The 26,867-nt window shown below is 52.0% G+C and overlaps 1 protein-coding gene and 2 non-coding genes across 3 annotated transcripts; 1 reads left to right on the top strand and 2 right to left on the bottom strand.

The window, feature by feature from the left end:
- Nucleotides 1-1,835: 1,835 nt before the first annotated feature.
- TRNAT-AGU lies at nt 1,836-1,909 on the bottom strand. Its single transcript has one exon. It is a non-coding gene; the product is annotated as a tRNA-Thr (tRNA).
- Nucleotides 1,910-3,250: 1,341 nt separating this feature from the next.
- TRNAT-AGU lies at nt 3,251-3,324 on the bottom strand. The gene has a single exon. It is a non-coding gene; the product is annotated as a tRNA-Thr (tRNA).
- A 3,348-nt stretch (nt 3,325-6,672) lies between these two features.
- Nucleotides 6,673-18,501, top strand: LOC119847249 (zinc finger protein 501-like). Its single transcript, XM_038381859.2, has 2 exons — nt 6,673-6,886; nt 15,839-18,501. Exons 1-2 carry the CDS (start codon nt 6,736-6,738, stop codon nt 17,068-17,070), a joined length of 1,383 nt encoding a protein of 460 aa, XP_038237787.1. The 5' UTR covers nt 6,673-6,735; the 3' UTR covers nt 17,071-18,501.
- The last annotated feature ends 8,366 nt before the right edge of the window (nt 18,502-26,867 follow it).

Here is a 26,867-nt window from a genome sequence, read left to right as displayed (position 1 = left end):
TCTGCAGAGCAAAGAGCCTCTGGAGCATGGGACCTCTCCCCCCCGCACCATCATAGCATCTTGTGACACAGGATGGAGGGGCCGGGCAAGGGGTCAGGGAGGAGAAGGGAGTGGGGGTAGGTGGGAAGTGCCTTTCTGTACAGAGCCCAGATACCTGAACAGGGGGAAAGGGAGGGGCAGGGTTCACAGAGCACAAGATTTTGTACTTGCTGTCCAGCCTCCCGCTTTACCCCTGCTCTCCAGATTACCCTGCCCCCCTGTCTGCCCCACTCCCTGGGTCGTCCTCACTCCTGTCTGTTTCCTCCCGGGCTTCCCTGATGCACCCTGCACCTTCATCCTCTGGCTCTTCCTCACTGCACCCTGATCCCTGGCTCGCCCCTGCTCCCTGCCCTGCCCTGCACCCCAATCCCTGGCTCGCCCCTGCTCCCTGATCTGTCCGATCTCTGTTTTTCCTCTGCTCATCCATCATTACAGGGCTTCCCTCTCTCCCCCTGTCCTGCCCAGCACTAGTTCCCTCCTCCGACACCCTGCCTCACCTCTGACAAGAAGGACTGATGGCTGTCTTCCCTGGTATCTGGAGAGGAAAGGCAACCCCTTGCCGTGAAGATGAGCCCCAGCATTAAATAATCCCTGGGAGACTGAAATAACGCTCATAATAGCTTGACAGTGCAGTCCCAGAGCTCAGAGATGATGACAGGTCCATGAACTCCTGGGAGTTCTCCCCACGGACCTGCCTCCTTCTCCCCGTGTACAACTGCCCCATTGGCCCGAGTGGCTCTGCCGATATTCGGGGCCTCTCCGGCTTGTCCCTGTTAGGAGGAGAAGAAACTGATGCTCCGGGGTAGGTCTGATCTCAGTGTGCTCGCAACCCTCACATAATAACCTTGTGGCCCCCCTGAGGGATTGTGACCCCTCAGTTTGAGAACCCCTGGTCTAGAACCCAGGAGCGCTGACTCCCAGACCCTTCCCCTCCCCGAGTCTCTGCACCATAAAGAACCAGCAGGACCCCTGGAAGGAACGTCTGACTAGGACAGCTGGGGAAGGCAGAGCAGGACGCCCTGCCATCCTGGAGACCTCACCCGGCCGGGATCGAATCACCTCCATGGCTGGAGCAGCTCTCTGAGATGCTGAGCTCTGGGGAACCGCCAAGAAAACGGTATCCATGCCACATGCCCAGGGCTACTTATTGGCTGGGATTCATTTGTAATGGAAGAGGTGCTGGGGCTCAAGCAATTTTTTTACTTTCCTAACTGATGTGCCAAGCCCAGAGGTGCCAGGGCCAGGAACAGCCAAGCCCAGAGTGCCAGGGCTAGGAACGGCTAAGCTCTTAGGTGCCAGGGCTAGGAACGGCCAAGCCCAGAAGTGCCGGAGCTAGGAACGGCCAGGCCCAGAGGTGCTGCGACTGTGAACTGCCAGGCCCAGAGGTGTCGGGGCTCAGCCCTGGCACAAATGAAACCCTGTTTAGTGGTCCAGAAAAGGGCAGGAATGACTGGACAACCTGGGTGATCAGGGTATTCCCCTAGGAGGTGGGGCACTCCACTACACAGCTGTTCTCCACTGAATATCAGGATCTCTGTGCGTCGACATGCCCAGCGAATCGCCAGGGCGTGCGGCACGGGCTCTCGTCCTGTTGCAGTCAAAGCCACCTCTTAGCCAATGCCCGTCACGGCCGCCTTTCCATCAGCTCCAGGCTCCTGGTTGAATTCCTTCCAATGCACCTCCATAAAGGGGCCTCTTCTTTAACCAGCAATTGCCAGCCTGGCCTAGGGCAGGCTCTTTGGTTTCCTGGAAGGAGAAAGGAAAAAGTGAGCAGAGGAGACAAAAGACACAGAGCCAGGCACCACTGGGAGTTGAACCCAGGATCTCCTGTTTACTAGACAGGTGCTTTAGCCAGCTTAGCCATGGTGCCTCCTGCTTAAAAGTCCTCCAGGCTGCTGTACTTGATGGTCGAAGATAATAATGGCCAATTCCAAAGCAGAGATTTAATCCATTTCTTGCAAGACCTGCAGTCATGGAGCTGTGTGGCTCCCTGTGCACGGAAAGCCACAGCAGAGCTCACAGAGACTTTCCAAGGTGCTCACCTCCCAACTGCAGGTGTGATGGTGAAGTGATCCGTATTCTGCGTTGTGGCTGTAGCAACCTGGGCTTGACTGTGAGTCATAGCAACCTTTTCATCAGCTCCAGACTCGTCGTTTGCTGCTTTCCAACACTTCGGGGCCCAAGGAGGACTCTCTCTGTCTTCAGCTGACAAAGATTGCCCAAGAAGGTCTTTTTGGTTCATGAGGAAGAGAGACAAAAAAGGGAACCACACAGACAAGCTGGGCTCAGCGAGGAACAACTGGCTGGCCAAGCCGGCATCTCCTGGTTATGGGGAAGGCTCGTCCGCCAGCTCTTCTGAAAGGCTGCTCTCTAGAGGCCTCGCAACAACCCCTGAAGATGTTCAGCTAGAAACAAAGAGTTGCCGACACAGAGTTCTCCACTCCCTGGATACACCCAGCTCTCGGGTGCTCCTTGCGCAGAGCGGCCCCGGCTAACGGAAAGGGGCTTTGGCAGAGACTCCTCTGTTCGCAGCCGTGGCCACGTAGTGCTGAGTTTTCTGCCTGGTGCCTTCCGCGGCTGCGAGTGGAGTTACAGCGACTGTTCGTTGTCTTCACACTTGCCGAGAGCCTCCTTCCAACATGTGTCCCCCAAAAGGTCTGTCCCTTTGACAAGCGTTTGTACGGCTAGACAAAGGCGGGTTTCTCCGTTTCCTCTGAAGAGAGACAACGAGGTGGGAAGAGGAGACAGGTTTGGTGAGGCACCACTGGGAGCTGGATGCAGAATCTTGTTTTTACCCAGCAGGTGCCTTGACCAACTTAGCTACGGTGCCACCCTCGGGGCCTTTTCTCCTCCCTGCTCCACTTCTTCCCCAACGACAATCGAAAGTGAAGTGAACCGAGAGCAACTCTCCATTTCCTGCCAGCCCTGCAGAGGGGGCGCTCTCAGGATCTCTGCGCGTCGACATGCCCAGCGAATCGCCAGGGCGTGCGGCACGGGCTCTCGTCCTGTTGCAGTCAAAGCCACCTCTTAGCCAATGCCCGTCACGGCCGCCTTTCCATCAGCTCCAGGCTCCTGGTTGAATTCCTTCCAATGCACCTCCATAAAGGTACCTTCTTTAACCAGCAATTGCCAGCCTGGCCTAGGGCAGGCTCTTTGGTTTCCTGGAAGGAGAAAGGAAAAAGTGAGCAGAGGAGACAAAAGACACAGAGCCAGGCACCACTGGGAGTTGAACCCAGGATCTCCTGTTTACTAGACAGGTGCTTTAGCCAGCTTAGCCATGGTGCCTCCTGCCTGAAAGTCCCCCAGGCTGATGTACTTGATGGTCGAAGATAATAATGGCCAATTCCAAAGCAGAGAGTTAATCCAGTTCCTGCAAGACCCGCAGACATGGAGCTGTCTGGATCTGGCTCTCTTCCTTCTCCCTGGTGCTCTCCTTTCTTATGCCATGGCGACAAAGAAGAGGTGTTGGCGACCTTTTTTGTCACGCAGGGGTGTGAACTCCCCCTTCCCCGAGCGATGTAGGTTTGGCCGGCATAAACGCTCGGGTGCACAGCGCTGCATTGGCGGGAGATGTTCTCTGGCCCCCACAGCTTCGCTGCTCAGGGAGCTGGTTTCATCATGTCAAACGCGGTGGCAGGAGCAACCTTCCAGCGGCGCAGCTGGAAGCTTGTACGGGTAGACGGAGCTCTTACCTGCTCCTGCCTGTCATCCCTCAGGGATTTCTCCCCTCTAGGGCCTGGGTGCCCTCTTTTAAGGGCAATTGCAGGGAGCCGATGGGTGCACCGGCCATGTTCCCTCTCAAAAGGGCAGAGTTGCCCCGCGACGCAAGTATCCGCAATCACGCAAGGGAGAAATTTCTGCGTGGGGAGTTCTTGTGAGATTCCAGTTCCTTTAATTTCAGGAAAACAGAGCCTGGGTGGGGAAAAGCCTTTGTTTTCCAGGAATCAAACACAGGCCAGAGAGACAGAGCAGCAAATCCCAAGCACTAGATCAGGGGTCTCAAACACGCGGCCCATGGGATTATTTCCTGCAGACCGCCAAGCTCCCCACATCCCCAGAGTTATTTCCTGTGGCCCGCCAGGCTCCCCTCCCTGCTCCTCCTTTCGCCAGCGTGTTGTGTCCCCGCTCCTCTGCCTACCTACAGGCGCTTCCCGCCGCCAAACAGCTGTTTGGCGGCACTTAGTGCTTTCCAGGAGGGAGGGGGGAGGAGTGGGGAGCCGCACGCTCAGGGGAGGAGGCGGAGAAGAGGTGGGGCAGGGGCGGGGATTTGGGGAAGGGGTTGGAATTGGAGGCAGGGAAGAGGCGGGGCATGGGTGGGGCCTCATGGAAGGGGTGAAGTAGGCGTGGGGCTGAGGGCAGCGCGGGGGGTGGGGAGGGGACAGTGATGCGGCCCTCAGGCCAATTTACTAGTCCTCATATGGCCCTCGTGGTGATTCGAGTTTGAGATCCCTGCACTAGATCATTGGCTCTCAACTTTTCCAGACGACTGTACCACGTTCAGGTGTCAGAATTGTCTTCTGCATCCCAAGTTTCACCCCACTTAAAAACGACTTGCTTACAAAATCGGACATGGAAATACAAAAGTGCCACAGCACGTTAGGACTGAAATATGGCTGGCAGTCTCATTTTTACTATATCATTATAAAATAAATCAATTAGAATATAACTATTGTGCTTACATTTCAGTGTATAGCCTATAGAGCAGTATAAACAAGTCATTGCCTGTAGGAAATTTTAGTTTGTACTGATTTTGTTAGTGCTTTTTCTGTAGCCTGTTGTTCAACTAGGCAAATGTCTAGATGAGTTGATGGACCCCCTGGAAGACCTCTGGGTACCTCCAGGGGTACAGGTACCCCTGGTTGAAAACCGCTGCACTAGACTACCAGGGCGGGGATGGGCATTTCATTACACATGACACATACAACACTAAAAATTCCTGTTTCTTTGTTTTTTCCAGTGAGCTCATTTCCCACCAGAGGAAAAAAAATTTTTTTCTTCATTTCATGAATTAGGCTTTGTCCACACTATGCAGCTTTTAGCGACACGCCAGGGCTGCTCTACAGCTGGGATGCTAAAAGGCGCATTTGTAGGCAGGAGAGAGCTCTGCCGCAGACAAAAAAACTTCCATCCCCAACGATTAGCATTAGTGTTGTCGGCCTGAGCTGTTCACACTGATGCTTTTCCTCGACAAAACTTTGTCTTTCGGGGTGTGTGTGTGTGTGGTTTTTTTCATACCTCTGACCAACAAAAGTTTTGTCTTTCCCTTGCCGATGTAGAGAAAGCCTCAGATAGGGGCAGGAACGAGCAGAGACAGGCATATCCCTGCACCATCATCATCAATTTGAACCTAATGAAAATCATGATGTTCAAACCAAGCCTTTTCTTTCTTGATGCTCTCCCTCACTAGTCACCTGCAGGCCCCCCCCCCAGCCCCCCGAGAAGATAAAAGGACTGAGGCTTCATCTACACTGGAATTTGACTGACAAAACTTTTCTCCTTCAGAGGTGTGAAAAACACCCCCTGCCCCCGAAAGACAAAAATTTTGCCTATGAAAAGCGTTGGTGTGAACAGCACTGTGTCAGCAGGAGCGCTTGGGGGGGTGGGGGGGAGGAGGAAAACGTCTCCCCCCAGCCATAGGTGCTGACTTTTATTTTCCCCCAGGGGTGCCACCCCACCCTGCCCCTTTCCCTCATAAATCCAGCTGTTTGGACAATGCTGTGTGTCCCTGCAAACGCTGGGTGAGGTGCATTGAACCCTGAAGAGGGTCCAGGTCTGTCCCAGGAGGAGTCTATCTCAGTTGGGCTTGCTGAACAGAGCTCACGGTGTGAAACAGGAGTGCTGGAGCCCCAGAGGTCCGGTCCAAGGAGACACAGGAAGAGTGAAACCCCTTGGAGGTCTGGCCCACTGAAGGGGTTCGTCCGAGAGGCTGTTCCAAAGCTGGGGGCATAGCGCTGGTCCTGTGGGTCCGTGACAAGGGGTAATCAAGGCATGGGGGCGGGGGAAAGCAGCCATGGATGAATTTACACGGTTAACCTTCTTGTCAAGTTCAGGGCTCCACCAGCTGTGAGCCAGGGGAGGTGGCCAAAACTCACAAGACTGTCAGTTTCACTGCTGGTTCGGCTCTGTGCTGTGAAACCGAACCCAGCGTCCTGCTCACAGCTCGGCTGCAGGTGGGGGGCCTCCAGCTGTGTGAGCCCCATGCACTGTGCAGGTCCCACACTGGCATCCCACAATGCCCCACTTCAGTGGGTGCAAATGCTGCTGGTGAGGGCACCCATCACTGGCAGAAGGAGGGTTGCACCTGGACACCAACAGCGGATTGAATTACTGTGGGGGCTGGAAGCGGATCTGAATTAAGTGGACCTAATTTTGTAGTGTAGACAAGAGTTGCTTTCCTGTTCCCGGGGGGCGCATTCACTCTCCTGGGGCTGGACTGGGGCTAACAGGAGCCAGAGCCTCTGTGTGTGTAAACACAGTGACTCTGGAGGAGGAGGAGCAGCAGAGATAAGGGCTAGCAGTTCCCTCTGGAGAAAATCCCCTGTCCAGTGAGTGTGTGACAGGCTGCAGCCCGGGTTGGTCTGGAAGGAGACAGGAAGGGGCTGGAATAGTTGGGAGCAGGGGGGTGCTGGCAGGAAGGAAGCTGGGAGAACAAAGAACAAGCTCTGGGCAGCTCCTGGGTGTGGGTGCTTTGGAAAAATGCAAGATGCAGCAGCTGCTGCTTCCCCGGTGGGGTCTGTACAGGGGGCGAGCCCTTCATTAAAGGGGGTAGACTTTCTCCGGCTGGAATCAGCCCCCCTAGGGCAGCCCTTGGCTCTGCAGACAGCGACCCCTGAGCTGGAGACAGCAGGTAATTGAGGGGAGGAGGGGTGCTGGGGATGGGGAGGAAAGTGAATCTCTGCCCCAGTGGGGTTGGGAGCTTCAGATCTGGCAGCCCCTGGGAATTTTCTCCCTTGTTCAGGAGGCTGGGCTGGTCGGTGCTTTGATTGAAGCTGCTGCTCCCCCGCACGCCCCAGGAGCAAAACTGGGGAGATTGAGGCAAGGAAAGAAAAGGGATTTCCCCTTTGTGTGTTTGTAGGGGGAGGTGGGCCAGGTCAGGGGTGGGGTGGAAAACAAGGCAGAGATGGAGCGGGAAAGACAGTGGGAAAGGTTGTGGATTGGACTAGGCGCAGCCAGGAATCTCCAGGGGCAGACTGTTCAGGGGGCTAATGAAATCCTCGCTGGTTTTGCCATTTGTCCCTCAAATGCAGATAAAATTCTCCCTAATGATCACCTATGAATATAAAATCCCTGCAGATTCCCCTCTGCCTTTTCTCTCAAATTATTTGGCTCTGTCTAGTCTCCTTCTCTGATTTTGCCCCTTTTTCTCTCTTAATTCTTCAATGTCCTTTTAAAATCTCCTCCGATATTTCTTCACCTGTTTGACCAGCTGCAAATTGTCCTTGTTTAGGTGGGAAATTGTTGCCCACCCGAGTGGTTTCCCAAATGGGAAGGGGGTCAGCGGGTGCAACTTGGAGATCCCGGATACTTGGCTGCTTCTGGGGTGGGCTGGGGCGGCTGTTTTCTTCCAGCAAGAAGGCATGGAAGGGGTAAGGAGGGGGCTGCCCAGTTTGAGATTACCCAGTCCCAGGTGCTGTCCCCGCAATGGCCTAACATTGCTCCCCGCCAGCTACCAGTCACCTGCCCACCCCCGCTGCTGTCCTCACCCCACTGCCTGCCCCATAACCCATCACTTGCCCTCTTAAAGCAGCATCCCAAAAGCTCCTGGCGCTGTCTGGAGGTGGTGGTGAGGAACTATTCCTGTCCACAGGTCTATTTCACTTTCCTATACCATCCCTTTTAACGTTCCCATCTGTCTCAGTTATTTAACAGTGACACAAAACCTCGAAAGAAGAGGTACACTTGTAACGGTGAGAGGAACTAATGACTGGAACAATTTACCATGGGTTGTGCTGGAGTCTCCATGACTGACCGTTTTTAGATTGTTTGGATCTTCTCAACTGTTCAGATCTTGGCTTTTTTCTCTCTTGGATGATGAAATATTTCATTTTTTGACCTATTTACTCCCCAATTCTCAAAGATTGATATAAAATACCCTAACATTTTACCCTGCTTTTTTTCTTTTCTTTTCTAGTCATCTGTTACTCGTGTTGTTCTTCTTTACCTCTGAGGGCAGGACAAGAAGCAATGGGCTTAAATTGCAGCCAGGGAGGTTTATGTTGGACATTAGGAAAAAATTCCTAGCTGTCAGGGTGGCGAAGCACCGGAATAAATTGCCCAGGGTGGTGGTGGAATCTCCGTCATTGGGGATTTTTAAGAGCAGGTTGGACAAACACCTGTCAGGGACGGTCTAGATAATATTTAGTCCTGCCATGAGTGCAGAGCACTGGCTAGACGACCTCTTGAGGTCCCGTCCAATCCTGTGATTCTATGATTCTAGTTAACATTCCCTGAGATTTCCCCTATCTTTCTAATTATAAAATATGAGCCTAAAATCTCCACAGATTTGGCCCTTTTCTCAAATTCTTGACTATTGCTATAAAAGTCTAGCACCTGTCACTCCTTTCCTCTCTGCTTATCAAATTCTGCTAAGAAATTCGCTCAGATTTTCCCTCTTTACTGCCTTCTTGCCCACTGGTATAAAATCCCTCACAGGGACCCCCTAAAACAGGAAGTTATTTTGGCATCACCGGGACGGGTCAAAGGGCCGTCCCTACCAATTATGGTACCCTACACAGCCTGAGCACTTGCTCCCCTCCGTGGAAGGTCTGGGCTGTGGTTAAGACCTGCGGGCTGGGGATTAGTGGAGGGCTGAGAACAGGAAGCGAAACAACCCGGCCCCAGCCTGCTCTGCTCCCTTCGCCCCAGCCGTGTCGCTTGGGGAAAGGGGTCCGCCTCCCCCCACACTCTCACCGGTGGTGGGAAGCCGAGTGACAGATCAGGAGGAGGTGGGGCAGGGGCAGAGGGAGTTGTCCCGGGCCCCGCACCCCCTTAGGAACGCACGGGGGGGGGCAGCTGGGGGATGGGGCTGGCCACTGGCGCTGCCGCATGTGAAGCACACAGCTGCGTAGGGCACCACGACATTGGGGGCAATTTGCCTAAGGATGGCACTGCAGGTTGACTATCAGATTCACCAGAAAGGAACTCAGATCAGTGGGCAGCTCTGGACTCAAGCTTGACTCTCTCCTCCCCCTTTTAGGAAATGGGCTGGAAATTTATCTCCCACCAAAGCCGGGAATCCAAATCCCGGCTCCTCACCTCTGTCCCAGCTTCTTAAGAGGGGACTCAGCTAAGAACGGCGCATATATGCTACCTGGTACCGAGAGGTACCGGGTCCCTTTAATTCTCTCTTCTGCTCGTTAAAGGGGGGATTCCCAAGAGAGACTGGGAAAAGGCTGGGGCATCAAACAACCTTGCAAACCGGTGACACCCCAGACGGTGGCTAAGCCTCCCCTGCCATAGCCGCTGCCGACCCCTGGGCCACGGTGGCCTCGCCTCTTTCCCCCCTTCCCCGAGGCTCCAACGCCTGCCGCTGCCTGGCTGAGTCCCTCCTCTCCTCCACTCCATCCCTGCCCTCCCCCACGAGGCCCCCTTCCCGTGCCGGCCCCTCACCGCGTCCCTGCGGGCAGTGGGGGTCTCGCGGGGCAAGGGGGGTGGAGGAGAGGAGGGACGTGGGGAGGGGCGGTGGGGGGTTGGAGGGGCCCAAGTGGGCATGGGGGCGGGGCCTGGGGTGGAGTGTGGGCGGGGCCACAGGAGGAAGAGGCGGGGATGCGGGCAGAAGAGGAGGGACTAGGGGGCTAACCACCCCCAGGGGAAGTGTCACCCGCCACCCACGAGTGACAGCTGCCCTCTGGGACAGTGTCCGGGGGAATTCCCCAAAGCGGCTCCTTTGATTCTGCTCTCCTGGGGCATTTGCTTCAGAGACTGTTACTGGAGGGATAAAGGGACTTCAAGGGTTTAATCCTGATGGGGGGGCCTGGGGCTGAGCTGTAATAAAGTCCCTAAGGCCATGGTTTTTTGGCGCGTTCACACAGTGCTCCGGGCAAGTCCCCCAACGGTGCTCTTGCATCGGCAGAGAGAGCAGTGCACCATGAGTAGCCATCCTACCGCGCAGCTCGCCACCCTCTGCCACGGGGAGTTCTGGGCAGGGCCTCGTGGGGGCGGGCTCACCGTCCCGGGATGCGGTTTTCTCCCCGTCATTTCGATGAGCTTCCGACTACATTTTGCGCTGCTTTTCAACAGCACCTCCCTCCCCCGTAAAAGGTGCTCCCGCCATCTCCACTTGAAAGCACGGTGGATTCTGCACTGCTCCCCACCTTGTGTCCGCACCGAGCAAACAGGAATTTCAATATACAGGGGCGCATGCCTCTGTATCTGGCTGCAGGCATAGGTGCTGGAACTACGGGTGCATGTGGGTGCTGATGCACCCGCTGACTTGAAGTGGCTTCCAATATACGCAGGGTTTACAGTTTGGTTCAATGGCTCTCAGCACCCCCCTGCCCCCCGTATAAATTGTTCCAGCGCTTCTGGCTGCAGGGCGGCGGAGTTCAAACTGGTGAGCAGAATGGTCACCATGGGCGTTGTGGGACACCTCCTGGCTTTTCTCAACAAAACTGTATCATGTAGACATGGCCTGTGTGTTTCCCAGGGTGGCAGAACCTTGAAAGTCCATTTGTAGGGGGAAAAGCCTGCAGGGGAATTTGGGAGTGAAATGGGGAAAAGCATTCCCGTTTCACTCCAGATCTAGGCGGCCAGGTGCCCAGTTTTCAACTGGAAAGTCTGGTCCAAAAGGGGACCTAACACTGTCCAGTCAGATCTACCCGACCACACGCCCAAAGTCCGGTTACTGTGGGCAGGGGAGGCGGGGAGGCGCCGGGTCATCACCCGCTCCAGCACCTACTCAGTTGGGGTCGCCTCCAACCTGCATTGGGCAGCTGCAATTCCCAACCTTGGCTCTGCAGGCAAGTCCCTCCTGGCCCGGGCGGGGAGGTAGGAGGGGAAAAGCAGTGAGTGACGAGAGGAATGGGGGGAAGAGGAGTGACTGGGGGGGTGGAGCCTCTGGGGAAAGGGGCGGGGCAGGGGCGGGGCCTCAGGGGGATGAGGCAGGGCCGGGGAGGTTCCAGCCAGTAAATGCACAGGACAATGAGAGCTGCTGGAGGTGGGAGGAGGGCAGGCAATACACAGCAGGGAGAAAGGGAGAGGAGTGACATGAAAAATCTGCCAGAACTCGTTTAACATGGGACATTGTTTCTAGGAACAGACTCCTGGGGGTTGGGAGTGGAACGTTCCCTATTTGTGGAACAGGAAATAACTCACCTATCCGGGGCTGGGAAAATTTCCCAGACTCCCAGAGCTGGAGCATGACACTCCTGACCCACTTCATTATTTGCCACTCCCCCGACCTTTGTGTCATCTGGCAATTTATCAGTGGCGATTTTATGTTCTCTGCCAGGTCACTGATAAAAATATTAAATAGCGTAGGGTCAAGAATCGATCCCTGGGGGATCCCACTAGAAACACACCCGCTTGACCATGGTTCTCCATTACTTTTTGAGACCTCTCAGTTAGCCATTTTTTGTGTGTGCCATGTTAATTGTGTATTGTTCTAGTTTAATCAAAGTATTGTGTGTACTAAGTCAAATATCTTACCGAAGTCTACATATCAACACTATTACTTTTATTGACCAAACGCTTAATCTCAGCTAAAAATATACCAATTAGTTTGATAGGATATATTTCCCCTAAATCTATGTTGATTGGTATTAATTAATTAAATCCAATATCAGCTACTTCATTAGCCTGCATGTTATCAATGTCAGAGTGACAGACCTATAATTACGTGAGTCATCCCTTTCACTCTTTCTAAATATTGGCACAGCACTAGCTTTCCTCCAGTCTTCTGGATCTCCTCAGTATCCAAGACGTACTGAAAATCGACATTATTGGTCCAGAGAGCACCTCAGCCAGCTCTTTTAAAACTCTTGCATACAAGCTAACTGGACCTGCTGATTTTAAAATGTCTAACTATGGTAGCTGCTCTTTCACCTCCTCATGAGTTACTAGTGGAATGGAAAGAGTGTCTCCATCATCATATGACGTGACTGCATCATCTGTTTCTTTTTTCCCAAATACAGAACAGAAATATATATTGAACGCTTTTTGCCTTTTCTGCATTATTATTGATATTTTAGCATTTCCCTCTAGTAATGGACCCATCTCATGGTTAGGATTCTTCTTGTTTTTAAAAAACTCCTTCATGTTGTGTTTCACTATGTTGACCACAGGTACCATACACTTTTTGTATCCTTCTGCTTCCCTTATTAATGTCCTACAATTCCAGCCTCTGGCTCATATTCTTTTCTATCAACTTCCTCTTTATTTTATGTGTTATACAGTAGAACCTCAGAGTTATGAACCCCCCAGGAACGGAGGTTGTTCGCAATCCTGAAATGTCTGAAACATCAGGGTTGTTCTTTCAAAAGTTTACAACTGAACACTGATGTAACACAGCTTTGAAACTTTACTATGCAGGAGAAAAAGGCTGCTTTGAACCATTTTCATTTAAATGAAACAAGCCCAGAAACAGTTTCCTTCCCTTGTCAGATCTTTTTATTTTTTAAACTTTCCCTTTATTTTTTTAGTAGTTTACGTCTAACATAGCACGGTACTGTATTTACATTATATATATATAGAGAGAGAGAGAGAGAGAGAGTATCTCTGCTTCTGCCTGATTACGTACTTCTGGTTCCAAATGAGGTGCGTGGTTGACTGGTTAGTTCGTAACTATGGGGTTCTCCTGTATATTGTTTTATCTGTTTTTTTTCATGGAGTGAGTGTTGGGATTCTGACTGTCCTTGGACTCTTCTGGGGGCTCTGATCTCCGGTCTCAGCCTCCGGCTAGTAGATGTGTGATAAATATGAAAATCATGCATCCTGGGGATGGGGGGTGGGCTCTCTCTCCCCTCACCTTGTTGCCTCCTGGCTGCTCTGAGAGGATTAGGCATGGGAATCCCTCAGAAAACTTCTTGGCCCAGCTCCCTTGCAAATAGTGAGGTTGTCAGGGGGCAGGAGATCACGAGCGGGGTAAGGATAGTGATATCCAGAGTAGTGATAACCTTTCACATAGCAAGCCTCTGAGTGCGACCCCCACTTATAAATTAAAAACATCTTTGAATATATTTAACACCATTATAAATGCTGGGGCAAAGCAGGGTTTGGGGTGGAGACTGACAGCTCGCAGCCCCCATGTAATAACCTCATGACCCCCCTGAGGGATCCTGACCCCCCAGTTTGAGAAGCACTGGTCTAGGAAATAGGTATTCTATTTAGGGTGGTCAGGAGCCCCGTTTTCGACCGGAAAGTCAGGTAGAAAAGGAGACCTGACAGTGTTCGGTCAGATGTACTGACCGGACACCAAAAGTCTGGTTACTGCAGGCAGGGGAGATAGGGAAGCATCAGGTCATCACCCACGCCAGCCCCTACTCAGCTGGGAGCCACCTCCTACCTGCATCAGGCAGCTGCAGCTCCCAACCCTGCCTCCGCGGGTGAGTCCCTCCTGACCTGGGCAGGGTGGAGGGAGGGGGAAAAGCAGCAAGCTATGGGGCCAGGGGGGAAGAGGAGTGAATAGGGGCGGGGCTTTGGGGGGAGGGGCAGGACAAGGGGCTGGGGTGGGGCCTCTGAGCAAAGGCAGGGCATCAGGGGAGGTTCGGGCAGTTCTGCTGGAGTGTCCCATTTTTAAACAGCATGAAGTTGGCAACCCTAACTGTGTTATGCGCAGACTGTGGGACGGTCAGATGAGGCCCTCTCTTGACAGGAGCGTATGAGTGGTGCCAGGCATGAAGGGAAAGTAGGGGAGCAGAGAGCAGGGAGGAAGGCCCCCTGCTCCGGGAAGTGGGCAGGGTGGGTGTCACGGATCCCCAGCACCGGTGCGGTGGCCCCCAGCTTTGGAGCAGTCTCTGGGAGGACCCTTTCTAATGGGCCAGATCCCCTAATGGGTCCCACTCTTCTGCAGCTTCACCTCCTCCTTAGGCTGGGCCCCGGAGCCTTCAGCACCCTTGCTCTGCCCCGCAAGAGCCATTCAAGGAGTATCACTGAGACAGACCTCCAAGGGAGACTCGTGCAGCCTTAGGGACCTGTACGCCCCCGCAGGCACCATCAGCGGCATTCAGCCCATGCTCTCAAACAAGAGGGTCTCTTAGCTGGCCGGAGCACAGCATAGGGCGCCCTGGGTTAGCACCGAGAAATAAAGACTACAGCAGAGTCCAGTCTAGTTAGCCAGAGCCCACAGCTGTCTCCTCCCGTCACTCCCTCAGGCCTCCTCAGTCAGATTTCCCTCTGAGCAGCCCCCCTGACTCCTCACCTCATACCCCCCTGAGTCCTTTGTTCCCATGCTGGGGCACATGCACCGACCCGGAACAGCCAGCTTCAGCCGGCATGAGAAGTGGCTCTGCCCACTCCCCACCCGGGTCCAGCTGCCCGGGAGAATGGCCCAATGTGCTGCGGGGGGGGGGGGTGCAGGTGGAGAAGGATGGAGGCCCCACCAGGTAATGTGGGGTGGGGATTGCGTGTCAGGCGGGCTCAGGGCTGAGGAGTTGCTGGGCAGAGAAGACACGTGGGGCGCTCACGTGTTCTCTCCTTGAGATTGTGCCCCCCCAACCCCAGTGCCCAGGGGCTCCAGAAGAGGCTTCTCCCCTACCCATCTTCAGCCACATGGGACTCCACGAGTGGGCTTCAGCCCCCTCTCCCACCTGGCTTCAGCCGCGGGGCTCCGGCTCTGGGCTTCAGCCAGGCTGCCTTACTGGGCACCATGGTAAAGAGGCAAGAAGTGGGGTGAGGTGCAATGCAGCAGAAGGGAGCTCAGAGCAATGGGCGGGAAGGAGTGGGGACTGGGGAGCAGTGGGGAGCCAGGAGAGGCAATGGAGGTTAGAGGTGATGGATGGGGGCAGTGGGAGGGAGCAGGGGCACCAAAATACAGCAGTACATTATTTTTATTATGGAGTCTGGGGAAAAAAAAGATCCTACATAAATAAATTACAATGATTTGGACCTGTACATGTGCATATTTATTTGTGTTTTCCTAAAGTTAATTAAGTATTTTAGGACAATTTGTCAGAGTGTCCACCAGCAAGAGTTGATCACCAAAAATTTTGTTGTGAGAACTCCTGAGTGTCCAGCCCTTGATCCCCTGGACACTGACTGTTTTCACCGATCTGCTTCTTGCAAAGAAACAGTTCACTCCAGCTTACCAGTTTCACCTCAGATCATACTCCTCTCTACCTATGGTACTTCGATGAGTTAGTAGCAAAAGCAAGGATAGCTGTATTGAATCGAGCATAGAGGTTCAGTCACAGGAAGCAGAAGTATTGGACAGAAATGGCTACATATAAAAATAAAATCATAACCTGCCTTCTAAAGCATAAGACGTCATGAACAAGAGACCCTCATGTCTGATAAAATGTAGCTCACCCAATATTCTTGAACCATTTTGGGGCCAAGCAGGATGTGATCCATCTTTCCGGGGGGGGGGAAAAATGTGCTGTCAGTTTCCCTCCTTGGTGAAGGAACCAATATGTCCCTTCTCCTGAATGCTGAGATGGGTTGTGGATTCAGAGTTGATCCCCTCCCATCTCTTTCCTCTGGGGAAAGGTTTGGGGTCAGAGAGGATTTCAGCTCCTGATTTCTTTGATCCCTCCATCACTTATATTGGTTCCTTCCCCCCCTTTTCCCACCCCTCTGTCAGAGGTTTTCTGTCTCCCCAGCAAAGGAGGTGACCCATGTCTGGATTCTCTCTCTGTCCCGGCAGGTGACGCCGGGATGACAAGTGAGAACGGGGAGGAGAAGCCCCAGCAAGAAGATGCTGATCCAGGAGAGCCTTGCGGGACATTCGAAGGGAGATGCAAAGGGGATGTTTGCTGTGGTTGGCCACAGACCAAAGCCTGTGAGAGTCAGCGCAGAGCAGAGGACACCGTCAGGAGCCGCTCACACCTTATTAGACATCGGAGCATCCTCATGGGCGAGAGACCCTACACATGCTCTGAGTGTGGGAAAAGCTTCAGCCAGAGCTCCTCCCTTATTAGACACCAGAGAATCCACACAGGTGAGACCCCGTACGTCTGCTCCGAGTGCGGGAAACGCTTCAATCGGTGCTCTGCCCTGATCACACACCGGAGGATCCACACCGGAGACACGCCCTACACCTGCACCGAGTGCGGGAAATGCTTCAGTCTGAGCTCGACCCTCATCACACATCGGAGGATCCACACCGGAGACACACCCTACATCTGCGCCGAGTGCGGGAAAAGCTTCCGGCAGAGCTCAAACCTGAACACCCATCGGCGGATCCACACCGGGGAGACGCCCTACGCCTGCACCGAATGCGGGAAACGCTTCAGTCAGCGATCAACCTTTATTAGACATCGGAGAATCCACACCGGGGAGACGCCTTACACGTGCTCTGAGTGCGGGAAAAGCTTCAGCCAGAGCTCGACCCTCATCACACATTGGAGAATCCACATGGAAGAGGCTCCCTATGCATGCTCTGAGTGCGGGAAACGTTTTAGCCACAGCTCTGCCCTTATTAGACATCTGAGGATCCACACTGGAGAGACCCCCTACCCGTGCTCCGAGTGCGGGAAACGTTTCAGCCACAGCTCTGCCCTTACCACGCACTGGAGAATCCACACGGGAGAGATGCCCTACAAATGCTCTGAGTGCGGGAAAAGCTTCAGGCGGAGCTCCGGCCTCTGCACCCATTGGAGGATCCACACTGGAGAGACGCCCTACGCGTGCTCCGAGTGCGGGAAAAGCTTCAGCCACAGCTCTACCCTGACCACCCACCAGAGAATCCACACTGGGGAGACGCCCTACACCTGCTCTGAGTGCGGGAAACGCTTCCGGCAGAGATCCAGCCTCATCACACACCGGAGGATTCACACTGGAGAGACACCCTACACTTGCTCCGAGTGCGGGAAAAGCTTCCGGCAGAGCTCAAACCTTTTATCACATCAGAGAATCCACACAGGGGAGACCCGCTGAACGTGCTCTGAGTGCGGGAAAAGCTTCAGTCATGAGTCATCTTTTCTTAGATGCCCACGGGTGACAGACCCTAGACATGCTCCAAGTGTGGGAAAAGTTAAGCCCTGCCCTTCTTAGGCATCTGAGAATCCACACTGGAGAGACACCCTACACCAGTGACTCCCAACCAGGATGACAGAGGTCTTCCAGGGGTACATGAACTCATCCTCAGTAGTTGCCTAGCTTTACAACAGGCTACATAAAAAGCACTAGCGAAGTCAGGACAAACTAAAATTTCCTACAGACAATGACTTGTTTATACTGCTCTATATGCTATACACTGAAATGCAAGGACAATATTTGTATTCCAATTGATTTATTTTATAATGCTATGGTAAAAAGGAGAACATCAGCAAATTTTTAGTATTAGTGTGGCTGGGACACTTTTGTATTTGTAGGTCTGGTTTTGTAAGCATGTCGTTTTTAAGTGAGGTGAAAACTGGTGGGAGGCAAGAGAAATCCGACTCCGGAAAGGAGGACAGTGGTCTGCAAAGAGGGAGAGCCCCTGCGCTATGGAGAGCTCTCATCTTATCACACGTCAGAGACTCCCCACAGGCGAGACCCCCAACATAGGCTGGGGCAGGCTGTGCCTCCCCAAATAAGCCCAGCGTGGCTCCACCCTCGCTCCGCCCAGAAGGCCCCCTCCTGCTTGCCCTTCCCCCTTGGCCACAGCCCAGGCAGGCTGGCTGCTCCTCCTCAGGGAAGCATGCTGGGGCTGGGGATAAGGCGAGGGTGGCCATGGGTGGCCAGCGGACAGGACTTGGGGTGGCTGGGGCCACACAGCACTGAGGGGCCCCGGGCACTGGCAGGGGAAAGGGAGCAGGAGGGGCGGGGCCGGCCGGGAGCTAGCATCCCCATGCCTACAAACAAATCTGCACGGGAGAGGAATGCCATGAATGTCTCGACTAAGCCTTGCCAAAGATTTTTTTTCCATTTAAATGCATTTGCTCATTCCCACACAGCACCCGGTAAGGCTCTTTGCACCATTGCCAGAACCATGGCCTCTCGTCTCCTGCAGGTGAGTGGCTAGGCTTGACCACAACTAGCTCCACTGAGGTGAAAACTACCTGTCCCTTGTCTCCGCTCAGATTGTAGGTGGAGTTAGCTGCTGAAGTGAGCTATCTTAATGTAAACACACACATATAATTGCAGTGCAGATATAAACCCAGGTACAGAAAATGGGGTTTGCTTTCCCCTTGACCTGACCTAATCCCCATTGCTTTTCCTAGTCTGGACAAACCCTGAGCATCACATCTATACTGTTCCCCCATTGCCATAGTCACAGAGATCTCCCTTTGGCGACAGAAAACAGGTACCAGTTTTCTAATATGCCGGGTGGGGCTCAACCCCTGCTCTACCCCAGGACCCGTCCCCATTCCACTCCTTTCCCCAAGGCCCCACCCCCTGCCTCTTTCCACCCTGCCCCGTCTCATCCCACTCCATCCCCTTCCCGCCCCCTCCCCCGAGCATGCCTCACCCTCGCTCTCCCCCCCCCAGCACTTCCTGCATGCTGCAGAACAGCTGATAGTGGCGGGCGGGAGGCACTGGAGGGAGGGGGAGGTTGCCAGTCAGTGCTGAGCACCCACCGTTTTTTTTCCATAGGTGCTCCAACCCCAGAGCACCCATGGAGTCGGCGCCTGTGGGACAGAATGTCTCATTCCCAGTGGTTTGCGTGTTGATCAGCATTGTGGGGAAAGATTACAATATAATGAAAAGCAGCACAGGGGGTAAGCGTCATTTCAGCCTCTCTTTCCCGAGGGAGATCAGGGATTCCCTCCTTCCACATCACCATCAAGATCCCACTTCCCCAATCTCAGCCCAGTCATCTGCATGAGCCGCAATAGAGTTTATACTCCCCACTTTCTACCCCTCCAGCTCCTGCACTGCCACATGATACAATGTTTGTGGCACTCTGCAGTGAGTTATCATACTTTGATCCTAAATCAAACTCACTGAGGGCAGGCAGGAAGTAAAAACGCTGGAGGGGGGATTTGAATGGATCCCAAAAGCAGAGTAATCATTCCCTCTTTTAATCTTGGTTTCCTTCCATCAGAAAAGTATTTCTGAGCTTTCTCCTGCTGAGTCTGGCTTCTTTGCAAGGTGGGAACGTTGGCTGTTTTCCCCCACTACCATGATGCGAAAACTTAGGACTGCTGAATAATAATGAAGTGGCTCTGAGTGAAGCAGGTTTGAATGCATCAGAGGAGAATACAATGGGAGAAACTGTTCTGATTTTGAATCATCAGATGTCACCTGCTCTGGAATTTCATTTTATATGAAATTGAAAGTGTCTGACACCCCTTTGCATTATGGGGGGCGGGTTTCCTCTCTTTCCTGATTGATCAAATATTGGGGTATTCGTTTTGTTTGACAGCATCAGCTCAGATTGATGGGGGGCTATGAGAGAAATGATCATTCCCTTAAAACACACTGACGCCCGGATATTTGCTTCCCAAAGCTGTTGCGGCCCAGAAGGTTACTCCTGAAAATATCACCTTCTTAATCAGGTGCTATTTGCCTATAATTTAGGGCAGCCATGCAATCCCTATCTATGTGGAGATGGAGAAAATGGAATGAGCCGTGTTGTGGTGCTTACCCCTTGTAAATGCTGCAACCATGTATAAAATGAATTGAGCACTGAATGTGAAAGAGCTGCTGGATTCTGTCTATGTTGTCATAGATGCCCCAGCTTTGGTGGCTGACAGGGACTGCAATCCAGACCTGTGTTGAGTCCCTAATTTAGATTTGTCCGATCAGATTAAATAAATAAACTGGACGTGTTTGGGGAAGCCGCACAACGATTACTCCTGAGATTTTGTGCGGATTCTACTCCTGAGAAATATGAAGTTATCCCCAACCAAGGCCAAGGATTAGACATGAATTTCCATAGAAGTAGCAGGTATTCAAAGTTGTCCTATGGCCAGGTAAACTCTTTGTATTTAGAACCTGACTCCCTAGCTCAGTGATATTGATTACGGTCCCACAAGTTGTCACGTTTCAGTGGGGAACGATTGTCCCCTTCCCATTTGGATCTGAAGTGTCATGAGATAATGAGAAACAATTGATGGACATTTCTTCCCGATGAATCCCAATCTGGCTGCCTTGCTGGACAAGAAGCATGGTCATGCTACACAAGTGATGGCTGCCCACTGGGGAAGGAATTTATAAGACTCTGAACTCAGGTTGCATGAATGTTGTGTTCTACTTCTCTGCTCTTGTCTCTTTGTTCGGCTCTTGTGGCTTATGGATTGGCATCAATTCTCTACCTTCTGCTCCTCTGAATGATTAGAAAGTGTGGAAACAGAGTCTGGGTGCTTTTTCTCATTGTGCCAACCTTCCCACAGAGGGGGAGGAGACTTTCACCTGTCTTTAGGGCAAAATACCTGGAGATAAATGAACTCACAAGAAACGGATGGCATGTACATTAGTGCTGAACACAACTTCACCCAGGGTTCCCGTGGAGGAAATGGGAAATACAAGAAAACTAACACACATGATCCAATTTTGCAGCCTTTGAATGTGTTGTTACCAGTGCAAATGGAATTAAAGATGAAGTGATTTATTACAGAATAAGACACGGATTATGTGATAGATACACTATCATTCGGGTTCACAATGAAAGTTATCTTGGATTCTCTGTTTCTTTGTTTGTTTTCAGGCCTATAAGAAATGGGGCTAATCCTGAAAAGTGTATTTGACATCGTTTACTCCCTGTGGATTAAAGACTTCTGATGTAAAACCTGACTCCAGAGGGGATGAGATGGGGAAATACGAGAACAAGCAGACAGTATATGAAAGTACAGACCTGATATGGACTTTAATGATTTCAAATGGAATTGATTTTGATAAACTTGAAAACCAACATTAACGTAAGAGAAAAAACGAATTAAGGAGACAAGCCAGGTAGCCTTTGACCAAGTTACACGGTAACAACCACTGAGTTCCCCACTTCTCTTGTTCGCAAAGCATAGATAAGAATATCAGAACGGCAAGACTGGGTCAGACCAAAGGTCCATCTAGCCCAGTGTCCAGTCTTCCGACAGTGGCCAATGCCGGGTGCCCCAGAGGGAATGAACAGCACAGGGAATCATCAAGTGATGCATTCCCATCTCTCAGGAGATGTTGGGTTTTAAAATGGCAATGGATCCATGATGCTGGCTTTTCTGTTATATAGCAACCAGTTATTTGTGTGGGTGCACAGCTGCCTTTTCCTTTTAAGGAGGCCAGATTTTAGAGCACTGCTGTTTAACCCTCAGGCCAGGCTATGGAAAAACCACCCCATAATTGGCCTCGTGTTTCTTTTCCTTTTGATATTGTGGGGTTCCCACATCCGCACTGCATGTGGTTTGCAACAATGGATAGCTTAAGGAAACTGCTGTTGTGAAGGCCAAGACTATAACAGGGCTCAAAAAAGAACTAGATAAGTTCCTGGAGGATAGGTCCATCAATGGCTATTAGCCCGGATGGGCAGGGATGGTGTCCCAGCATCTGTTTGCCAGAAGCTGGGAACGGGCAACAGGGGATGGATCACTTGATGATTCCCTGTTCTGTTCATTCCCTCTGGGGCACCTGGCACTGGCCACTGTCGGAAGACAGGACACTGGGCTAGATGGACCTTTGGCCTGACCCAGTCTGGCTGGTCTTATGCTCTTATGCTGGGCTAAGCGGGACTTTTCCAAATTGACATTGGCTTGAAAATCATCAAGGATAAAGATGAAGGGAAAAGCAGAAGTCCTTCGCTTTTCAGGTCAACAAGCTCTGGAAGAGAGGATGACTTTTCTGGACCCCCCCCCCAGACTCATCCTCTTTGTGGAAGGAAGTCACCGCATCAAAGGCAGGCAAAGCCAGCTTTGACTAGAGTCTCTGTACTTGAAAAACCTCAGTAGCCTGAAGCGCGGGGTCAGCTACCCTACCACCTGGTTCCCCGATGGTAGCTCCAGCTCCTACTCTGGGCGCGTCCAAAGAATGGGAGTGCCACAGAGGTCCCACCCCTTTTCATTATAGGCACTTCCTGAACTTTCTTCTTCTTTTTTTCTATTTTTGGTCTTTGTTTTGTATTAACTAGGAGACAGCTCAGCTTTTCTGTTATGTCAGGGGGTGTGGGGGTGTGGGGTGCACTCAGTGTGCGCATGCGTGTAAAAGCATCTGTAAAATCCATACAGAGAACGCTATAGAAGGAATAGGTTTCAGAGTAGCAGCCGTGTTAGTCTGTATTCGCAAAAAGAAAAGGAGTACTTGTGGCACCTTAGAGACTAACAAATTTATTAGAGCATAAGCTTTCGTGAAGTGAGCTGTACCTCACGAAAGCTTATGCTCTAATAAATTTGTTAGTCTCTAAGGTGCCACAAGTCCTCCTTTTCTTTTTATAGAAGGAATAGTTACACAAATCGAAGGGCTTTTTCACACCCCCGAGCAACATAAATTACATCAATTTAAGCCAGGGTCGCCAAACTGTGGGGCGTGCCCCCCTAGAGGAACATTCTGAGGTGGGAGGGCATGGTGGGTCCGGGCCAGCACCCTTGGGGTGGGGAGGGAGCACCACTCAGCCCCGCCCCGCTCCCAGCTCTGCTCCAGTCCCACCCTCAGCCACAGTCCTGACTTCTGGCCCCACGCCTGGCCCTATCCTCAGCCTCGGCACGGCTCCGCATTGGGCTGTGGGCCCGGCTGCCAGCCCCCACTGCGGCCTGGCTGCAGCTCCTCTCCCCCCCCCAGCCTTGGCCCCTGGCTGTGGCTATGGTCCCAGACCCACCCCTAGCTGTGCCCCCAGCATTGGCCCCTGTACTCCTATCTGTGTCCCCTCGCCCCCTCCCTGGGAGACATGGCCCCGCTCCTGGCCCTGGCTCCGGGGAGGGGGCAAGGGACATGGACAGGGGGAAGAGGGGTGCAACCCTCAACATTTGGGGACCAGTGACTTAAGGGGTAGCGTAGACAACCCCTTAGTGGTTCTAAATCTCTTCGCTATGAAATGACTGAAGCTATGATCCTCATCTGAGAGAGCGTTCAAATGCTTTAAGTTGCTGGGTATAAATTGTATAAAATGTGTAAAGTAGCCGTAAGATCTGTATCTATATTGGCGCATTGCTGGGGAGGCCAAGGAGAAGGATTAGCAACACTATAGTGAACTCTGAGACTATGTCTACACGGCACTTCTGTTGATACAACTTTTGTTGTCTGGGGAGTGAAAAAATCACACACCCCTGACCGACATACGTTTTACTGACGAAAAGCACCAATGTGGACAGCATTTTGTTAGCGGGAGACACTCCCCCCGCCACCCGCTGACAAAGCTACCGCCACTCGTTGCGAGTGGTTTGATTTTGCCGGTGGGAGATCTCTCTCCCACCGGCAAAGGCCGGCTACATGGGAGAACTTACTGTGGCACAGCTGTTTGCAGTAAGATAGGAAGTATAGACAGAGCCTACGGAAAAAACAACCAGGAGTCCTTGTGGCACCTTAGAGACTCACAAATTTATTTGGGCATAAGCTTTCGTGGGCTAAAACCCACTTCATCAGATGCATGGAGTGAAAAATACAGTAAGCAGTATATTTGTCACAGCACATGAAAAGATCAGAGTTGCCTTACCAAGTGGTGGTGGGGGGAGGGGATCAGTGCTAATGAGGCCAATTCAATTATGGTGGACGTCACCCATTCCCAACAGTTGACAAGAAGGGGTGAGTATCAGCAGAGGGAAAATTATTTTTTGTAGTGACCCAGCCATTCCCAGTCTTTATTCAGCCCTAATTTGACAGTGTCCAGTTTGCAAATTAATTCCAGTTCTGCAGTTTCTCATTGAAGTCTGTTTTTGAAGTTTTTTTGGTTGAATAATGGCCACTTTTAAGTCTGTTATCGAGTGACCGGGGAGATGGAAGTGTTCTCCTATTGGTTTCTGAATGTTACAATTCTTGATGTCTGATTTATGTCCATTTTTAGTTTTGCATAGAGAATTCTTCTGCCCAAATAAATTTGTTAGTCTCTAAGGTGCCAAAAGGACTCCTTGTTGTTTTTACTGATACAAACTAACACTGCTACCCCTCTGAAACCTAACGCCTAAGGAAGAAGCTTTAATTGGCTTTGAGGCAGTTTAAATGTAAGTGCTAATTTGGTTTCCGTATTGGGATATTCAACCAGCCACAGCTGGATTGTACTGCCTAGATAGAGATCACTGATTAGAGTTTATAACTAAATACGCAAGCCTGTTCTTTGGGTTCCTGTTTTAGATTTGATCAGGGTTGATTTTCTCTGGTATTAATCTGATGGCTTGGCTTAATTGACGACTGGATTCCAAAGCAATCGACGTACTACTTTGACCTTAACTGTGTGCCGGTGTAATTTAACCCTTCGTGCGTGGTGCCGTGTGTATGGCAGATTAGCCTTCGTGATGTGGGTGCTTGATTTTATTTGTTCACCATTTGAATAAAATGACTAAAACGAATAATCGAGTCCTGTTTCTTTGAATAGGCAACACAGGCCAAACCCACAGAGAACTGACGCCATCCAAATTAACTATTTGGCACTAACAGAGGGCAGTTGCAGAGCACCTTTATCAGCTCCAGCTGCACCCCGTGGGGCTCAGAGCATCAAAAGGGACACAAAACTCCTCACCTAGAGAGTGTGGATCGGGCCAGTGTGGTTGAGGGAGGTGATCAGAAGGTGTCTCTGAGTAGCGGGGGTGTGTGGGGTGGGGAGTTGCACTCCTGTGTGGATTAGGGTCAGTGCGTGGTCAGACCTGGCTGGGGGCTCAGGTTTGAAGGGCTGTAAATGGAGGTGAAAAGCTTGTACATTTCATCCACAGTAGGGGCCAACCATGTAAATGTATGTGTGTTAACGGGGAAGTTCTGAAAGAGGGCAGTGTTAAGGTTATGTAGGAAACCTTAACGGTGTATTTCATGAGTGTGAGTTTTGCTGCAGCTGAGGTTCTGGAAGGGCCCAGTATCCCACCAGGCAATTTGAACTCTGCACTGACGACACTTTTTGCCCTTTAATGCAAGGAGGGGAGGCACTGGCTGCCCACTAGACATCAGCCAGCTAGCACAGTATACTCCAAGGCTAAACAATTAGCAAGAAAACAGTAACATTACCCACCAACAAGGACTCCTTTAAAGCAAACCACATAATACCTAACTTCACCGGAGCAGCAAAGGAAAGCGACTCAAAGCCATTCCCTCTGGGGAGAAATTTCCCCACTTCCATGATGGGCGTCTTTGCTAGATGGATGAAGAACAAGAAAAGCAAACTGAACTCACAGGAAGACGTGGGGCAGAGGGGAGGAGAGGGGGCAGAGAGGCGCAAGCAGCTGGCAGAGGGCAGGGCCATCTGGAGAAGAGGTGGAGCCAGGATGGGAAGAGGCGGAGCGAGGGCGGGGCTTAACCTCCCCTGGCCTTTTATACCCGCTGCCCACGGCTCGAAGAAAGCCTTTTGTGAGAAGTACAGGATCTGGCCTGTTGATTTAAATGGCACTGCAGTGATAGATGCCAGACAGAGACCTGGCCCAGATACTTCTTCCCCACTCCCAGCTGGCAGCCCCCAGGAGCGGCCAAGGGCCATCAGCCCCACAGCGTGAAGGCTTTTCACTCCGCATTGCCTCGTTCCCGCAACTCGGAGGGACATCAGCGCCCCTCTATCGTTAGGGTCTTTCCCTCCCGCTCCCAGCCCGACTCCTACATGTCCATGATGCTGGCAGAGCAGGTCCCAGCTCATGCCCAGTTCCCTATGCCTCAAGGGAGCCTCCCCGCAAACCTGTCTGTGTTAGTATTGTTAACACCGGTGTTCAATGTATAGCCTGTCTTTAGTGATTAGCCCTGATGATGTGCTTGTAAACTGCTGCACACGATAATCTCACATCTGATCTCTGTATCCCACGTTGTGAGGTGACATTGACGTGTTCGTCACTGTGAAAGGGTTGGCTGTGAAACCATAAACCTCTGGTCAGGAGAGACACAGCATCAAGTGTGAAAGGCTAGTTTGCCTGAGCCCGTGTTATCTCGTGTATGTGTGTGTGTGTGTGTGTGTGTGTGTGTGTATACACAAAAGGCACAACACATTAATTGATGCATCCGATGAAGTGAGCTGTAGCTCACGAAAGCTTATGCTCAAATAAATTTGTTAGTCTCTAAGGTGCCAAAAGTCCTCCTTTTCTTTTTTGCGAATACAGACTAACACGGCTGCTACTCTGAAACACATTAATTTAGTAACCCTGAAAATGGTCCCTTCCACCTCCAGACCTGCCGCAGAATCACTTTCTGCTGGGTAGATTAACCCCCCGCCCCACCACGTTAGGAAAAGAAGGTTTCTGTGAAAAAAGCCATTTTTTAAAATCAAAGGGCATGACACTGACTGGCCACACGGTGGCGCCACACCATCAGGCATGAAAAGCACCAGGCCCCAGTCTGCACAGTTCTGGTGAAAAGGGGGTGACCTCCCCTTGCCCCTGTTCCCAGATGTGTTTTCCCTCCAGGCCCCAGTTGAAATGAATTCCCAGGGCTGCTGGAAGGGGCCGTTGGGGCTGATGTCCCTTGGCGCACACGCAGCGTTGGCTGGTGCGACTAGCCCCCTGGGCCGCGCCGGGAATGGAGAACACCCCTCCTAGTGAAATAGTGTTTTTCCTAACATCCAACCTAGACCTCCCCCACCGCAACTTGAGACCATCGCTCCTTGTTCTGTCATCTGGCCCCACTGAGAACAGCGGAGCTCCTTCCTCTTTGGAAGCCCCCTTCAGGGAGCTGAAGGCTGCTATCAAATCCCCCCTCACTCTTCTCTT

Source organism: Dermochelys coriacea, chromosome 23, assembly GCF_009764565.3.
Source record: "Dermochelys coriacea isolate rDerCor1 chromosome 23, rDerCor1.pri.v4, whole genome shotgun sequence".
Taxonomy (NCBI): domain Eukaryota; kingdom Metazoa; phylum Chordata; order Testudines; family Dermochelyidae; genus Dermochelys; species Dermochelys coriacea.
This window is presented reverse-complemented; position numbering and strand designations above follow the sequence as displayed.

Coding starts and splice junctions, on each gene's coding strand:
- LOC119847249 (XM_038381859.2), top strand. CDS start 6,736: ATGCAAGATGCAGCAGCTGCTGCTTCCCCGGTGGGGTCTGTACAGGGG. Junction 6,887..15,838: donor CCCTGAGCTGGAGACAGCAG/GTAATTGAGGGG, acceptor CTGTCCCGGCAG/GTGACGCCGGGATGACAAGT.